Here is an 18,659-nt window from a genome sequence, read left to right as displayed (position 1 = left end):
CAGTTAGTGCATTTTTTATAACTACTGTCACAATCTTCTGTTTTGTGTGTCTTCTCACCACAGTGAGCACACACAACAGACAATGTGCAAGTATTGACGCCATGCCCATACTTCTGGCACTTGAAACATCTCAGTGGATTCGGAATATATGTTTCCACTTTGATATGACAGTAATCAGCCTTTATGGATTTAGGAGCAGTCGGAGTAGACAATGAAAACAAAAAGGTGTTTGTTTGTTGGATCTCATTGTGTTTACGGGTAGTGAAACGTTTTACATACAACACACCTTGTTCTTTCATCTCTGAGGCAATATCAATTTCCAGCATATCAGCAAAAAGGCGGTCTCGGTCTCTCACTATGCCTTTGCTGGTGTTAAGCGTTCGGTGGGCAGAGACTGATACGGGAATGCCAACAAAAGATTTAGTTGCCAGGAGGTTATTTGCCTGTTGTCTCTTATTACATTCAATAAGAAGTGAACCTGTACGCAAACGTCTAACAAACGTCAAAGGAGGCTTGTCAACAGTCTCAAGTACTATAGAACGTGGCCAATAGTCAATAGATGTGGACGGTCTTTGTTCATTAACATCAGGATCCGTGTCAAGAGGACGTTTTTTCTTGGTGATAGGGGTTTCGTAAGCCATAATTAATGTTTTAAGGTTCATCATCCGAGCTCCCCACTCACCACGGAGTATCACAAGGACAATGCTAAACACAAGTGGGTCTCCAACTTGCAGCACCAAGGATACTCGGATGATATACTCCAGCAGAAGAGTTATAAATAGCTAATCCACCAGACTGGCCCATGAGCCACCGCCTTCTGGCATAAGATTCTAGGCAAAGAGGAAAACAGCATATTGCAAATCATTGACATCTGATATGAATAAATGTACCAAGTTCAAATGTAAAACATTTTCAAATTAAATTTGTGCAGTGACGTACAAGTCCATACACAGGGCTTGGCGTGACCAGCCGATTGATAGAATCGGGCCGATTCTACCACCCGTCTAGGTGAAGTAAGGGCCAAAGTGGTGTGTTCATCAACAGGAACACGGTTCAGGCTCCTACTGCCCTCAACCACCAGACTACCGTCCTCCACCGACACGGGACGCGACCCACGGCAAACAGGTTGCCCAATTCGGTTGCTCCTTGCAAGCAGCAATGGGGTGCTATGGACCTAGTTGACCACACGGGGGTCCACACGGGGGTTTGAACGGCTCTTGGCGTTACCCAGCACCCACCACGAGGAGGTGGCCGTTCACGGGTGCCATAAGCGCTTAAGAGGTATATCTAGATCTTTTAAAACAGAAAGGATGTCCAAAGGGTGTGTTACTATCAATACAACCGCGACGAGTGAAATAGTTAATATCACGCACAATGCTTGGATGGGAATCGCTCTTTGTGCACAACGTCCTCGCGGGTTATCCACTGATCGGATGTTTTGGGGTATCATTTCCATCTCGCTAAGTCTTCTTTTACGACAGTGATCTGATATAACTTATACTTTATCTCTTTGTCTATATCGCAAGACTTGGGCGCTGTCAACAACTGTAGCTCTTCACTGGTCTGGTCTTTATAATCGTTAATCTTAAACGTGAGCGGATGTCCATGCTTAACGTGATTTATCCCCATAAAATATCTCCCTGCTTCAGTTATCCGCGCATCCTTTGCCGAAAATAATTTTGCTGCTATGTATCGTCACTGGAGGTTTTGGTGCTAAAGGGGTCCGTTTACGTGTTAGTTTTCTTTCCATTCGTTAATTAACGTGTGACCTTCCATTCGTTAAGTAACGTCTGACCTTCGCCAAAGACGTCATTTACCCTATATGGAGGTCGCAGTATGTCCGGTATAACGTTTACAGAATTCTTATGGGAAACTGTGATCAAATATCACCATAATCTGTTTTTAGTGTTCCCTGGAAGCTTTCAACCACACCGAATTTAACATTGATATTTTCGCTTGTGCACATCCGTTGACCGAGACATTTCGTTACGTTAAATGTCAATTCATGTATATCTAGATCTTAGCCGCTTCTAACAAACAGATGTACATGCAGTAGCTCTGTTCTAGACATGGCTAGTAACTCAAGGCAGATTCTGACCATAGTATTTTCCTTCCACGCCATTTGAGAATACGTCTATAACAAAGATTGTAGCTCTGGAGTCGTGTGTGGTATTTAACTCGGAATCCGTTGTGGCAGCTTGGTATGTCCAATGTGCAAATGTAAGAAACAGATCATCTACACTACACACGTAACGGTCATAGCTTTTCTCTCGAATATCTCTCCCAAATCAATGTTCAGATTAAAGCATACATTGGTAAAATGTACAGTTAGCGTGAACACACCACCACAGTAATGCATCCAATCCCCACACACCAACATACACACACAACACACACACACACAACACACAGACACACACACACACGCCAACACACACACACACACGCCAACACACACACACACACACGCGTGTGCACGTGGAATGATGAAATGTACATTTCCTCTGCAAGGTAAAACTATTTAATTAATTTACATTACAAAGTGACAGCTACAGTTGGATAACAACATTGATTATTGTACTGTTGTTGATCTTGTAAGCCATCAGAAAATGGCATTATTGTACTTCCAAATGTCTAAACTGCCACTCAGTTAATGGAATTTAAACCTTGTTCCGATCGTCAGACTGCCTGACTGTACCATCACACATGTTATGTCACTATTCATGCAGATCTGTGAGTCAATATCAGAGCTGCCAACTTAACAATGCCAAGTTCATAAAACAACCGTCAACTTAACAATGCCAAGTTTTTGACCTTGTAATTCAAGTATTAATACATTGTTCAACGTACGTCTTCCTCAGTATCTGAAACATTAAACCTAGGTACTATTTCCTTGAGAGTAATTACATCTTATCATCCCTGTAAAGAGGAAGTGATACTTACAGCAGATGCTACTTTCAACAACAACAACAACAGCTGCCGCCGACACGTCAGAGTCAAACATTCCCCCAAATTCACCCAGAGCTACCCTCCTGTACAAAGAGGAGGGTCAAAAACATCCTACCACACTGTAAGTATCTGTGTTGAACATTCTTGGTTCTATTTAAATCATATTTAGTGGTTCTGTACACGGAAGTATGTGTGTGTGTGATTGCCTCTAGGCTACTCTGAATTTTGCAGAGAGTATTTCTTAATCAGTAGATATATCATGCTACAAATACAAAAAACGAATACTACCCAAAACACATAATCCCATCCGAGCTTCTTTCACCTCTTAGGGAGTCGTGGTTAAAAGATTCGCTTCTCGTGCCTAAGACGAAGGTTCGAATTATCACATGGGTATGAAGGCCGTTTCTTGCGTGATATTGCTGGAACATTGCTAAATGAACCCACACACTCATCCACTTTCATGTGAGTGTTTTTATTTGCATATCTCCTGGACGTTTATCTTGTAAGCCAACGGTTGTTGTTTCTTTGCTTGCGTTGAGGGGGCAATCTTCTTTGTCACACATTGTTCTTTCAGGTTGGTATAGGTAAACAGAATGACCGACATGGAGAAGCTGTACATATGGATAACATACTCGGTACTTTATACTCAAGGTAGAAAGTCTATCGTTAATATTGCTCATCTGACCTCGTTACTTCGTTACCCGTTGTAAGGTATAGAGGCTTTCAGTTATTTGGAGTCAATATATTAACTTTCAGAAAAGGTCAAGGGTAGAACTGCCAACGCTATTTACGCACCACATTCAGTATATTAAATCCTTTGCAAATATCATGTGATAAATACCTGCACACGAAATTTCAGCTATCCCATGTTTGGACAAACAGCATTGTTCTGACTGTGACAACGCGACGGGACATTGCCTCACTGATTTACTTTGCGCTGATAAATGTGTTAATATTAATAGCCATGTCGACAATATCCAAAGCCTTTGCAGTGACTATTTTTAAGACTATGCTTCAGAATGAACTTTCATCACACACTGTCAGTCAAATCGAACTCACTCACCTATGAATATCTACCTGTAGCTTCATTTTCAGCTGGCCCATGTCTGGACAACCAGCACTGTTTTGACTGCGACAACAGGACGGGACATTGCCTCACTGACTGTGACACAGGGTACTTTGATTTGAAATGCTTCTCCGTGTGCGATGGTCATTGTAAAGGTAACCTGTGTTATCAATCTGTCGACGGTAGTGGACGCTGCACCGAGGGTTGTGAGCCAGGATATCATGGCCAGAGATGCAGCATACCATGTGACATTCCAGGAGATAACTGTACAGCATGTCCAGGTGGTTGTGATGGAGGATATTGTCAACTGGGGTCAACCTGTGTGTCTGGATGTGTAGACTCCCACTACGGAACTGATTGCAACAGTGCATCAGGTACGTGATGATGTATCAGGTAGCTATTGTATGTACGTCATGTAACAGTTTAACACGTGGTGATGTATCAGGTAGCTATTGTATGTACGTCACGCAACAGTTTAGCACGTGATGATGTATCAGGTAGCTATTGCATGTACGTCACGTAACAGTTTAACACGTGCGAGCTATTGTATGTACGTCATGTAACAGTTTAACACGTGAGAGCTATTGTATGTACGTCATGTAACAGTTTAACACGTGAGAGCAATTGTATGTACGTCAAGTAACAGTTTAACACGTGAGAGCAATTGTATGTACGTCATGTAACAGTTAAACACGTGATGATGTATCAGGTGGTTCTGATGGAGGACAATGACAGTTGGGTTCATCCTGTGTGTCTGGACTTATAGACTCCTATTGTGGGGCTGGATGTAAGACTTGTTCAAGCAGATGTACGTCATGTAATTACAGGCTAAAGGGGACTCGTAATGGTTAATCAGGGTCAGGTGGTTGCTTCTAATATTAATAAAAGTAAAATGATGTCCGTATCTGGTAACAGTTGGTCTTTATCGAATACTCCTCAAGAACGTGATAATGGTGTAACTCTCCTCCCTGAATAGGGTACGCATATACAGTATTTGTGGTAAAGTAGGAATGTAGGACATCGTCTGGGTAATGCAAGACGAGTACTATTTCGAGCAACCATTTGCCGCTGTCGTGGGTTAAACTGGGACTCATGTGAATTGCTTTGGTGTTCTGTGTTCAGCGCATGAATGTCTCATTTTGTATTGACGAGGTGGGATGCTGTTCGTTGTGTTAAAGTCTGGTCTTCATGGACCGAATATGAAGGTTTGTAGCCCACCCTGTACCCAACTAGGCTGACCGAGGCATTACACGGAAGAATCGATGCATCATTTTAATTAGTGAAGCTACTATTTAACGCGAGACGAGTATTATTTCGTGCAACCATTTGTCGCTGTTGTAGTAACTTGTAAGCCCCTTCGTTTGGCTACAGCACTATCAATAGGCAAGCAGTAGACTCTCCTTCATTTTATTAACTCGTTATCTTCGTTGTATAGTGGGTATTAACGTAGAGCTGGTTACAACACCATCAACGGGACTAAAGTAAACGTTCTTCTTTATTAGATTAACTTGTTATCCACGTTGTTTGGTAGGTATCGACGTTGAATTGGCAACATCGCTATCTGCAGGACTAGCTGCAGCCTTTCTCATTTTCCTTGTAATGGTTGCCCTGGCTACATGCTGCAGTTACTGTCAACGTTTGAGAACAGAAAGGTGAGTGATGGCATGAATGTACCACGAGATTCTGTAACGCGAATTCACAATAGCACGTGGTTCCTTAGAGTTAAACCGGAACCCACGTGAACTGCTGTGGTGTTCTGTGTTCAGCGTATGAATGTCTTATTTTGTATTGAAGAGGTAGGGTGAGTGAGTGAGAAAACATTTTACGTCACACCGTCAATATTTAGCCACATTTAGCATTAGGAAGAAATGTATGTACATTATAAAAAACGTGCCAACGATGGACAGTAAAATACTCGTGAGTGAGTTAGTTAACTTTTAAGGTCACATACTTCAGCCATATCGTGACGAGAACATTTAACGTTGGTAAGGAATATGTATGCATTATAAAAAAACATGTCAACGATGGACAGTAAAATACTACAATATCACAGATATAAACATAAAACTAGCATGAAAACTTAAACGTTGTAATTAAAGAAGACAATGCAATATATAAATAATATCACACGTCACGTATTGACGAGATGGAACGTAGTTCGTTGTGTTTCACTCTGGTCTTCACGGACCGAATATACAGCTTGTAGCCCGCCATGCACCAACCTGAGCTGACCGAGGCATTACACGGAAGATTCGATTGATCATTTCAATTCCGGTTTTGCCTCGTGCTGACATGATGTTACTATTTCCTTATCTCGTCATTACAAACACACAGCGGAAGCGGGTCATAGGTATGATAAAACAACCCACAAGTAGATACACGGGAATACCTTGATAATATTCATACAAAGTGAATGACATATAGGAATTTTACACGTCGCACAAGTAGACACATTAGAACTACATGACGGACATGAATTTCACATGTTTGGATGCATGGGGAGTGATTTGTGAGGGTAGAATAAAACAGGTCCTGAAAACACGGAAACAAAAACAAAGCAACGTACCAGCGTGGCAGTTAGACACATGAGCGAGTGAATATTTACGTTTGGTGTTATCCGGTATTCAGCAATATACCAGCTATATGTAAATAATTGAGTCTCGTTCAGATAATCATGTGAATAACAGCATGAACATCTATCTAAAGTATAAAATTTCACGTCATCCAACTTGACCTAGCCTAGTCCGATATTGTAAGATATATGTAGTATAAACAAACAGGTTTAAACGAATACGCAGAGTAGAGATAACAGCTCTTTATGCACTGTGTTGACGAAGTTATCCATAATACGTGTCCATAACATGATGCCTGTCAAACATTTGCAGGTTCCAACTGTACGTCACTCCTACCCAGAACATGGACGTGCCCCCAGAGGCAGGAGATGCTCCTCACTACGATGTCGTTGATGAAGCAAGGATGTACGATGGGCTCAAATATGAGGGGCAGCCTGCCTCAGTCAGCTGTTCCGGCTATCTGGAGCTGAGGTCGGTACAGAATTAGAATACATCACGTGACGTTGAATGTGTTGACACCGATGTGGGCGAGGACGCGCCTGGGGAAGTTGTGTTTGTTTGTTTGTTTGTTTGTTTAATTGCTCAGTCAGGAACATTTCAGCTGTATGGCGGTGATTTGTACGTTATTGTGTCTCGACCAGACAACTCAGTGATTAACGCCATGGGCATTGATGTTGGGATAGTGTGACATGTGCCAGCGGGCCACACCACCTGATGCCTGTAGTCGGCTATTATTTTAAGAACTTAGTGAGTGAGTGAGTGAGGTTAGGTTTAAGCCGCATTCAGCAATATTCCAGCTATATGGCGACGGGCCGTAAATAATCGAGTCTGGACCAGACAATCCAGTGACCAACAACATGATCATCGATCTCCGCAACTGGGAACCGATGACATGTGTCAACCAAGTCAGCGAGCCTGACCATTCGATCCCGTTAGTTGCCTCTTACGACAAGCTGAGTCGCCTTTTATGGCAGGCATGGGTTGCTGAAAGCCTATTCTACCCCGGGGCTTTTAAGAACTGAATAGCGATAGCACTGTGGTAATGTTGTCTTGGTAACAATGTTGCCAGTTTGGAATAATGTTACAGGTATCCCTGGTGTATCTCAATGAAACAGCTCTGTATAGTGTAAGAGATGAGTGTTTAGCTGTACGTGTTTTCATTCACCTTAACCCACTATCTGACGTTTAGCTCCATGCTGTGATGTGTGTGTATGTTTTTTTTCTGTTTTTCATCCGACGTCATTTCAGCCTTAGCGTCGTTGAGCGTATTGTCTGTTGGAGACAGCACAATAAGCATTCGTTTTAAAACAATATCTGGGTAATGGCACTGGATAATATTAAAAGTAACCTTGTACGGTCAAGCATATCTTGCTTGACTGTGTTGAATTCTCCATCACAAGGGATAAGTATTTTACAGTTAAAACAATTATGGATCTTTTTACCAGCGTTAGATCTCATTTAATTATTGGAGTTTTAAAAGACATTGATTTTCTGATTGAATTATGAGCAATATATTTCTGTAAAATGATGTATTTTAGTAATTGGTAGTTTAGATTCGTAACTAGAGTTGTTAGTGGCTGTACCCTCAAAGGGGGTTGAAGTATTGTATAATTATTGTCCTCCTGAGAGAGTACATAAGTCCAAAAACATTCATAGAAAATTTAAGTCTACCAGGTTTTTAATCGTAGTATTCCTGTTGTTTTAATTTTGGCTAGCATATTGTACACTCACCAGCAGCTGAAGGGATGGTGTAAATCCAACTAGGGTCGTTGCAGGTAGCAAAGATACTGTAAGTCCCCATGGTCCCTAGTATGGTGATCTACCTTCTTTTGTTGGCGATCTATAGTTTTTATATTGTATTGTCTAAATGTTGATATTAGTTTTATCTCTCCATGCTAGTTTTAACTCAAATTGTTATACTGTAGTTGTTTTACTGTCCTTTGTCGACAGGTTTTTTATAATACACATATATTCCATTTCAGTGTTTTGTTCCCGTCACGATATGGCTGAAATATTGCCGATGTGACGTTAAATATAAACTCACTCACTCACTAACAGTAACCTGTCTTAAAGGTAGAACACTCGATACTGCCTCAACGAAGACAGTCATTTCCTACTCAACAATATATCGCACGTATATGACTTGTATTAGATATTTCAAATTAGTTGCATAACCTGAGAATTTAAACAATGAAGTAATGTATTTTAGCCCCAAGGCAACTGTGAGTCGTAGTGAATTTGGCCTTTGAGTAATTGTTTTCTAGGGCAATAAAGTGAGACAAGACAACCTGTTATGTGTGTTTTCCTATTTGTATTTGTCATGTTATCACTGTATCCCGTGAACTAATAAAATTGAGTAAATTGGTTAAACTGTTGTTTTTTTTCCATTTTTGATGAAAACACGATTATACAATTCTGATTCTAGTCTGAGATGAAGTTTCTGAGTGAGTTGAATTCTAATGACACATCGGCAATGCCTCAACCTTATTGTGAGGAAAGCAATTTGTACAAAAATAAGACCATTTGGGATAGTAAAATCTGTCTACGATGGGCAATGGAAACACTAGGTTATCACATACGTCACATAGGGGTGGGGGGGGGGTTAAAAACATTTCATGTAAAGTAGACAATAATATAAAACACGGGCAAGATTATTGTACATTTCAATAATTTCAGTTAAAAGTGGATGTTTACAAGAAATATTTTTAATAGCCAGAAGGCAAGAAAGACAGTCTGAAAAGATTACATACGTTAACATGGCGTTAGATTCAGCGGTGAAAATAGAGCTGTTATCCGGTAATCTGGAAGAGTAGGTACCTCAAACTCCCGAGACGATACAGCCACAATCATTAATAAGTTCATGAGCTGCACAACCAAGAATAAAACTTCATCTATTTACATGCATTTAACAAACATATCTGTTTTAAAAAAAGAAATGATTAAATGATAATTAACCATATTGAAAAGGTCCTTTACTGTCTTGAGGCTGAATATTTTATCCCTTATGACGGAGAAATCAACATAGTGAAACAGTACATGCATAGTATGCACACATATGTTTACCAAGACGAGACATATTAAAGTAACCACAAACATATATATGTATGATTTCATGAACCGGGCCAGTTCTACCACCCGTCTAGGTGAAATCAAGGCCAAAGTGTTGTGTTGAGCAACAGGAACACGGTCCCAGACCCGTTGACAGTACTCAACCACCAGGATCCCTTCCTCCACCGACACAGGACCGCAGTCCACGGCAAACGTGTTGGTGAGCCAAATATGCCTCCAGGTCCTCAACGGAGGGGGTGCCGACCTCCTGGCGTTACCCAGCACCTACCACGAGGAGGTGGCTCGCCACGGGTGCCTAAGCTTTCATAAGATGGACAAAATGAAATTCATCATCAAGCATGTCTTACACACTATACATAGTCGCAGTATTGTTGGTATAATATCCTCTCAGTTCAAATGGCAATCTTACTTTGCCAATACGCAGTTTCGTCAAGTCACGCCGGTATAAGAAACAGTCGTCATGAGGTAAATACAATTCCGGTTGTTACTTGTTCTTAGAATGTATACCCAACTACAAAAGAAACGGGTCAACAGTCTCACATAAAACAAGGTACGAATTACTTGTGGTCGATCAGGTCAGTTCATCGTCTGGGTGTTACTGATAGTCAGGAATTATTGGGTGAGTCTGGCGGTGTGTGCACTCGGAGAACCGAATGAGGTCTTGGAGCGAAATGGAAGGCAATCCGCAACGGTCAGTTTCCAAAACACAGAGGCCACGGATCCGTTTATTCTTACGACGCCAGATGCTGACAAGACCGCCTGCGGCATCGATACGAAATAAGCTCTCATAAGTGAAGACAATGTCACGCCACTGCATGTGTCTCCAATTCAGGCGCTGTCGTTCCCGCAGAAGTCTCTGTTGTCTGTGTCGAGCTGTAGTCGTGGCTTGAAGGAAGCAGTTACGTAAATGGGAGTTCACAATCTAACGATCCTGTCTGTTGGGCGTCACCCTCAGGCGACCACGATCTCTCACAATATTTGTTTAGTTGTGACGTTCAAGAAGCCACCATTTAAATATTTCCTTATTGTGCACAATGCTCACCCTTTTCGTTCAACATTAAATACGTCTGCATTTTGAGCGTGGGTTACGGTGGAACTCTTACCGAGCCACTAGGTCTTGCCTGTGTCAAAATTCAGTAAAATCACCAGTTGCATACGACATGTGGCATTAAGAAAATCAACATATGTTTGAATATATACGTCCCATACAGCCAGACATTGTTGAGTGAGCCGTGGAATAGCAAAAACATATTTTTCTACATGCGTCAGTTTGTGTTCAAAAACACAAATTTCAATATCAGAATATAACTGTCCGAGAAAAAATACGGCCATGCATCAGTTTACGTCAGGACATGATGTCTCCCTGTGTCGTGTCAGTTTCAACCACGTGAAGTCCGTGCACTACCGTCGCTCCGACTTACAGCGAAAGACGAGCTGATGGCGAAGCGGCCTTGGCCACGTTATAAAACATGGACAGACTGTACACAGGTGCGGTGGCCAGTAATAACAGGTTGTGATACCGATGTGGAGTGGAAAGATTCGACAAGCTGCACACGAATTGACTGCCAGGCTGGTGGGTGATCGAGTTCAAATTTTAAGTCATATCGGCATTATTTCAGCCATTTTCCAACTGGTTTCCATCAAAGGGCTGTCTTTAGTTCGGGGTTGATTTGAACGGTGGGAGCGCATTTATTTCTGATATCGAAGAAGGTGTTTGTGTAATTTCGGTGGAAAATGTCTGAGAGCCTAACAATGCTTGTTGAGTCAACTTGTTTGCAAAGTGAAATGAATTGTGTCCAGTCTTTGTTTGGAACGTCTCATGCATGCTTTTTGTGTTCACCAGATGACGATACCGATTGATCAGCTCAAAATTGATAGAAATCACAGCATTGACGAGGAACAGTCGTCTTAAGAACTCCAGGCTTGCGTTATAAATTACTCATCAGAAATCGCTTCCGTGATCGGGACTTTAGGATGACATTCACATCGTTAGTGTATGTGTAGTATGGGGATTTAGTCAGATATACCAATTTAAGTTGCTTTTTGAATGGGGAATGGGGACCCGTTCCCACCCATCATTAACAAATTTTTGCACATAGTACAGACGCAAAGCCCGAAGCGAGACTGGGACTTTGATAATCTTTACTATTATGTACAATCTTTCGAAACAGCATGAAAAAAGATGAGGTTCCTCAGATAAAAATAAAGTGCAACCAGTTTGAGCATACCAGTGTTACATTTAGTTATATTGTATACACTCTACTTTGCAGACAGGTAAGTATATTAAATACCTTTGTATTTATTTCGAAATTTACAGCATCCCTAATCACAATACAGCTGAAATAATGCCGCTGTGACCTTAAATATTACCTCACTCACTCTGATATTGATACTGTCTTTCAGATGACAATGAAAATGCATGTTTGCCGTGAGGAAATCGGTGCCGTAGATAGGTCTACGTCTTGTACAAAACTGAGAAAACATCGATCGGCTATATCATATCTATGACGATATGTGTAATGGATTGCCTACGGGTATGTTTACAAGCACGGACAAGCGTTTGCCATATGTCCATATGAGGTGAGGAAGGTAAGTCAGTCTTTCAAGGCATACAATGATTCTGTTTCCTTTTCTCTAGCAGTGACATGACTATACTTACATGAACTGTTTTCTCGGCACGTTTTTTTTTCAAATATTGGAAGGTCTCGTTTCTTCAAAATGTTACTATCAATCCAAACACAGAACAGATTTCTGTACCAAGGAGCAGGTTATACATTGGGCTTATGGCATACATTACCACAGCCACAAAATAGAGTAGTTGCAGAATGCCGGTATCTTCATACACTTTGTACTTCATTTATACTTTCAGTCATCATTGGCTCTGCATACCGAGTCATTTCAAATTTTGAGATATCAGCTTGATTTAGTAGAGACCAATAACCTGAGTCAGGATATACACAGACAGCATTTCTATTAAAGTTAAATTGCTTCACACAATGAGAGCATCCCTGTGGTGTGGAATGCCCAGTGAAACCACCAAGTTTCCGACCTGCAGGTTCACATCAAGGCGGTTTTAACACCCACATTTGACTCACAGGCCTTGTATATTGTCACAGAACTGTCAGTTGCTTCGCAAGAGTTTGTAAAAGGGATGTCAGGAAATCTAGCTCTGTTTTCTAAGGAGAAATTGGGTCAATGAGCAGAGCATTGTTTCTCACGGGGTAGGTTTAATACAACTCCAAAGACACCATCACACAGAACAGCAACAAAGAACAAGAAAAGAACCGAATGCATGAGTGTATCTATTTGAATAATATAATTACATGCAAATATGTTGTTCTTCGTCACCACGAGGGTTGATGACAGATACTGCCTTCCAGACTGTTCAGTCCACGAAATTCATGTACAACTGAGTGCACCAGGACAAGTATTATGCGTGTTCAAATTTGAACAATATTTTCTGTGCTAAAGAATTGCTACCTAGTTTAAGACTATGTTGACAATGTGCTTATATAGTTAAGAAACAAACTAAATGTGCACGTGTACAACAAGTAACTTCAATAAAAAATTGTTGTCCAAATTGTATAACAGATGTGCTTCTTTTCCAGTCCTAATTGATCTATCATATTAATTTTCAGTGGGATTGATTTATTTCCAGATCTATGAATCGTTCACTAATACACAGTAACAAAATTGGTTAGAGTTGCACTTGTGAATCGGACATTTCACTACGCATACTAGTTGAATACCTGACTTCTACAAAAAGCAGTGGTGTTAACGCCTTAACTCCACCTGTAATCATACGCAGACAGACATGCGTGTCCTGAAAGCCAGTTTTCAATCACACAGGTTATACGTAGTTTCACACAATGAGTCTTTACTACAATCACTTTAGTATCCTGTAGTTTTTTCAACACTACAAGCACAGAGACTCTTTCTAGCCGAAGACGTCGGACAAGGTCATTGGAGGGCTTCATGTTTGTACTTTCGTGGTTTAGGGCATTTCCGAACGCGTCAGTCTAGTAAAACATCTATCCAATTCAAATTTAAACTAGAATACTCATATATACTGTAATTAGTAAGTAATGACACAAACGTTAAGCGTAAAGGCAAGTCGGTATATGAGGATAACTGACATTTCCAAAGTCTTTATTAACGTTACATAAAAATAAATCAATAAAATACTCAAATGCTACTCCACATGTAAACATTTTGAATTGTATAGCTACTTTTTTTGCTACACCAAACGTGCGCAAAAACTATTCACATATATAGATACAACAGACATACTGCAAAGGAGCAAAACTTAAATTAAAAAAATATAGTATTGTTACAATAATTAAACACATATATGCAGCCATGCAAATGTTTGCAATACTCACAACAATCAGGTCCCAGTCAAAGCTCCATATTGTTAAACGATTGTTCTAAATCATAGTCCATGGGCGTGATCGACACATCATTTCAAAAACAGCTTACTCAGTTGTGAGCAGAAATCCGACGGGATCCCAGACATGGTGAACAAGAGTTGAAAAAGCCCATTCCTTGATTGAATGTTCACAATATGGGGAATTCTTGCTGTCTTCAAAAGATACCTCCAGAACAACATCGTAAATGCCCATCAAATATCCGGCATCAAATTCCTCAGTGCTTGCTTGTTCCTTGACCTCTATTACTTCACAATAATCTCTAAAGAATCTGTCAAGGAAAGTTTCTCCGTATTCTTCTGGTAGCCAGTGCGCCTTTACTACAATGCGAACCCTGTTAATCAGCGAAAAATGCAGACGGATTCTCTCTGTTATATCCATGGACTTCAAGTGATGCATCCTCTCAGCAATAACATCACCTGACATGGTCACAAACCACTCTGTGACCTTATCCCTTCTGCTCAGGCGTTCCACACTTCCTTGGTCGAAGTTCTTAATCAGGAAGGGAAAAATCTTATAGCGATTGGCGGTAAACATGTCCGCTCCAGAAACATCGATCTTCACGACTCTATTCCGCACTTCTGAAAATGTCTCCCTGAGATTGGGACCAGTCAAAGAGTCCACAACTGCGAATGCCAAGCTGCCAGAAGTATTGAGGGGAGTCCGAAGAAAAGGACAGCGTCCAGCCCGCCCGTAGACCTGATGAAAGAAAAAATTATTACTCGCTCAGATACTTCCTCTATTATTTTATTTTTTTTTTTATTTTTTTTTTTGTTTTTGGTTTTAATAAAGTTTATTTACATTAAATGGCCCTAAGAACAATACTTCCCAGACACCTTGAGGATAGCAATGGACATGAACATATATACATTGATGTACTTGAAATGAAAATGCTGATGATATAAAGAAATGATGCTTGAAAGAAAGGTGTCTGGGTCCTAATAGTCAACCCTCAATATGTACATGGACAGGAAGAATATTAACAAAAGGGGCAAAATACAGAGGCATGGTGGAAAATACTTTAGGATTTACATTTAAAACAGTTTATAAACTTACGTATTCTTAAACTTAATATTTAAAAAGCAAATCCACCTTATTATTTTTAAGAGTGTAAAACAAATGAGGTCGCACCCAGTAACTGTTAAATAAAGTGTCAGACAAACGGGCTTTATCCACAACAATTCGAAATCGTAATCTTTCCAAAAAATGGGTAACAATACTTTATTTAGTTACCAACTTCCTACCATTTTTGAAATTACATCTATCAAGCCAAATCAGATGCTTAGGCAAACACACCAAATACACAATAACACGTTTTAGATAACTACAATGGCAAAAAGATAACTGATTAAACCGAATTTTATTAGCATTAAGATCAATTAAGCCAAAAGATAGGTCTAAAACCCATTTGCTGACGATATTCAATAGAGAAGATACCATATTGCAGTGATAAAATAAATGTTCAACTGACTCATTCTTTCTGCAAAAAGTACATTTTTTAATTAAAGAATGGCGCTTACAATAAAGAGTGAAGTTAGTAGGTACTATATCATGTAAAAGTCGCCAGGCAAAACTTTTTAATACAGGATCAATAAACGAGTCATTAAGCAACAAGAATGCTGATTTAAAATGGATATCTGGAAAATATTCAAAGATAGCAGGTTCCGTACATACATGAGATATTAACAGTTTATAAAATACACCACTGGTAACAGGATTAAACCAACTGAAACTACGATATAAAGATGTGAAATATTTATATGATTCAATGAATTTCTTATAATATAACGGCATATATGGTGAATGAGGCATTAAGTTAGAAGCAAAGTCTATACTTATATCCTTCAAGGTAAACCCTATCCAATACATAGCAAAATGAGCATATTTACAATTACTATTGTTTATTTTATACAAATGAAACAAAGTGTGCAATCTAGTAAGAATACGTGGAAAATTAACAACATCTTTGTTATTATATCAAATAGATCTAGCTAAAGGCTCAAATAGATGGGATTCCAAAAAAAATCAAATGAAACTCGCGTGAAGATATCAACAAAGTGTTTGGGCATGTGCAATTCAGCTGCGACATATCACAACTTTGACATGGCCATGACATTACACATAATTGATTTATCATATATGGATAAAAAACTATCTTTAAAGTTAAATTTTAGAACCCCGTGGAATTTTTAAAATTTTATTCCAGTTATCATCAGGAGTGACATTACTGCCAAAAACAACCCTCAAAATTTTACAAGAATCGGGCCATGATATACCGAAAGGATGGTCGGCCGAAGAACGCCATTTCCCAAAAGATATGGCCTTTGTTTTGGCCATGTTGAGACGGGCACCAGTACCTCTACCGTACCACTCACTAACGTGAAGCAACCGTCTAACACTCATCTCATTCGCACATATACCAGTCCCATCATCAGCATAAGCTCATATTTTGGCTTCTTCGTTAAAACCGGGGATTTTAATGCCCTGGATTAGCTTGTCATACCTTACTTTAATAGCAGAAGGTTCGAAAACTAAAACATACAACAAGGGACTTAGGCTGCAGCCTTGCCTGACACCCCTCCTCACAGGGAATTTGTCCGAAAAATAACCGTTTACTAACAAGGTGCTACTAACATTATTATATAACAGGCTGACCGGGTTGATAAACTCTGGACCAAATCCATATTGATGTATGGCCCTGAACATGAACACTTTACCCGATCAAAGGCTTTCTCCTGATCAAGGCAAACAAAGGTCACAGAATCTTCTTTTTGCTCCACATAACCAACTACATTTCGCAGAAGATGTATGTTGTCTGCTATAGATCTGCCCCTGATAGTGCATGTCTGATCAGGGTGCACAATCGCAGCAATAACTGATGACAACCGGTTTTGTACAACCCTAGACAATATTTTATAATGTACATTTAAAAGGCTGATAGGGCTCCAATTACCTAACGACTGAGGAGTTTTGGGGTCCTTACATAACAAAGAAATACAACCTAATTTCTGAGAATCACTAAGAGTACCCAATTGTATTGACAAATTATAAATATGTAATAATACATCTTGTAATAAAGGCCAAAACTTGAGATAAAACCCCTTACTTAAACCATCCAACCCAGAGACTTTATTATTATCCACGAAGCGCTAGTAAAATCTCCTCTTTTGTCACTGCTCCCTCTACGAGTATACTATCAGCCGAGGCCCTATCCAAGAAAGGCAAATCCTCAAGAAATTCGGAACAATAAAAATCATCAATTTCCTCAGGGGTGTATAAATTTTGGTAAAACTCCCTGCAATAGTTCCAAATAGTATCGTTTCTGTCATGAGATTCAGACCCATTCTCTAAAATATGAATAGTTTTATCTCCAGAGAGTTTAAATTCAGACTGTCAAAAATGTTTTGATGGTTTCTTGTTATTTTCCAAAACCTGCACTCTGGAACGGATTGCACTTCCTTGTACCCTATCATAATGGAAATCATAAAGTAGTGATTTGATTGCTTTTAACTGTTCTTGCAAACTGGCCAGATCTCTTGACTTTCTGCAGCTATCAGATCTCTGTATCTCCTTTAAACTGCTGTAAAATACCTCTTTTGTCGGTAGCTACCTTTTTCCCCATAGGCCAAAACAAAAGTTTTAATTTAAACCTTGAGGCTATCCCAATCCGAAAGAGACAAATCGGCCTGAACATGTAAAGATCCCCAAAACTTTTGAAATTACAGTATAAATGATTTGTCTTTAAGTAAAGAATTATTGAATTTCCAATAGCCAGGTCTTACAGAGATGCAGTCAACAACCTCCAGCTACAGAGCACAATAATTGTGATCAGAAATGGAACATGGTTGCACATCACAACTTTTAATAACCGGAACTAAAGGAGCAGAGATATAAAATCTATCTAGCCGGCAACTAATATTACCACTACGCCATGCTGTCATGTTGTACCACAATTTGGATCCCCCTTACTTTATTCAGAAACGTAGATATAACAAAATTAAAATCTCCCCCAAGAACAACAAGGCGCCGAATAACAAAATGACTTTCAATAGAGAGAAGGAAATCCAGCATATGTGTATAATAATTAGGAGCATAAATATTTATAAATCTAAAACAGTTATTATCAATATCAATAATTAGAACAAAGAGCCTGCCATCAAAGTCATAATGAAATTTAACAATGCTATAATGTAATTTTTTAGACAATAAATTTCCAACCCCAAGTGCATTTCCCGTACCAAAAGAAGGCCTTACAATCAAACACTTCCTCTACAGTCTCACCTTCTTCCACACAAGCAACATGACTCTTCAATAAATAAAATATCAACTTTCATCCTGATCCACTCTTCACACTACACATGACTTCTGGTCCCGCTCCTTATGCCCGCACAATTGATTGTTGCAATTTTATGTATTTTTTTATGTGAATGAATACTTTGGTGTATAAACACCAAAACATACATACAACGTTATAACCATATATACACAAATACTTCCAAACATAGGTAAACCATTAGAGCAAAACCTTTCCAACCTTATATACTGGTCAATGGCATGTACATGAAAATAACAATA

General features: G+C 39.6%; 1 protein-coding gene across 1 annotated transcript in view; it reads left to right on the top strand.

The window, feature by feature from the left end:
* The window catches only part of LOC137259567 (scavenger receptor class F member 1-like), a 71,179-nt gene extending 64,104 nt beyond the window's left edge, over positions 1–7,075 (top strand). Inside the window, exons 3-5 of the mRNA XM_067797193.1 lie at positions 4,045–4,389; positions 5,547–5,667; positions 6,901–7,075. Of these exons, the coding sequence (XP_067653294.1) occupies positions 4,045–4,389; positions 5,547–5,667; positions 6,901–7,075 (641 nt within the window). The remainder of the gene's footprint in view (positions 1–4,044; positions 4,390–5,546; positions 5,668–6,900) is intronic.
* The last annotated feature ends 11,584 nt before the right edge of the window (positions 7,076–18,659 follow it).

Source organism: Haliotis asinina, chromosome 13, assembly GCF_037392515.1.
Source record: "Haliotis asinina isolate JCU_RB_2024 chromosome 13, JCU_Hal_asi_v2, whole genome shotgun sequence".
Taxonomy (NCBI): domain Eukaryota; kingdom Metazoa; phylum Mollusca; class Gastropoda; order Lepetellida; family Haliotidae; genus Haliotis; species Haliotis asinina.
Note: the sequence above shows the minus strand (reverse complement) of the source record. Positions and strands in the feature narration are given on the sequence as shown.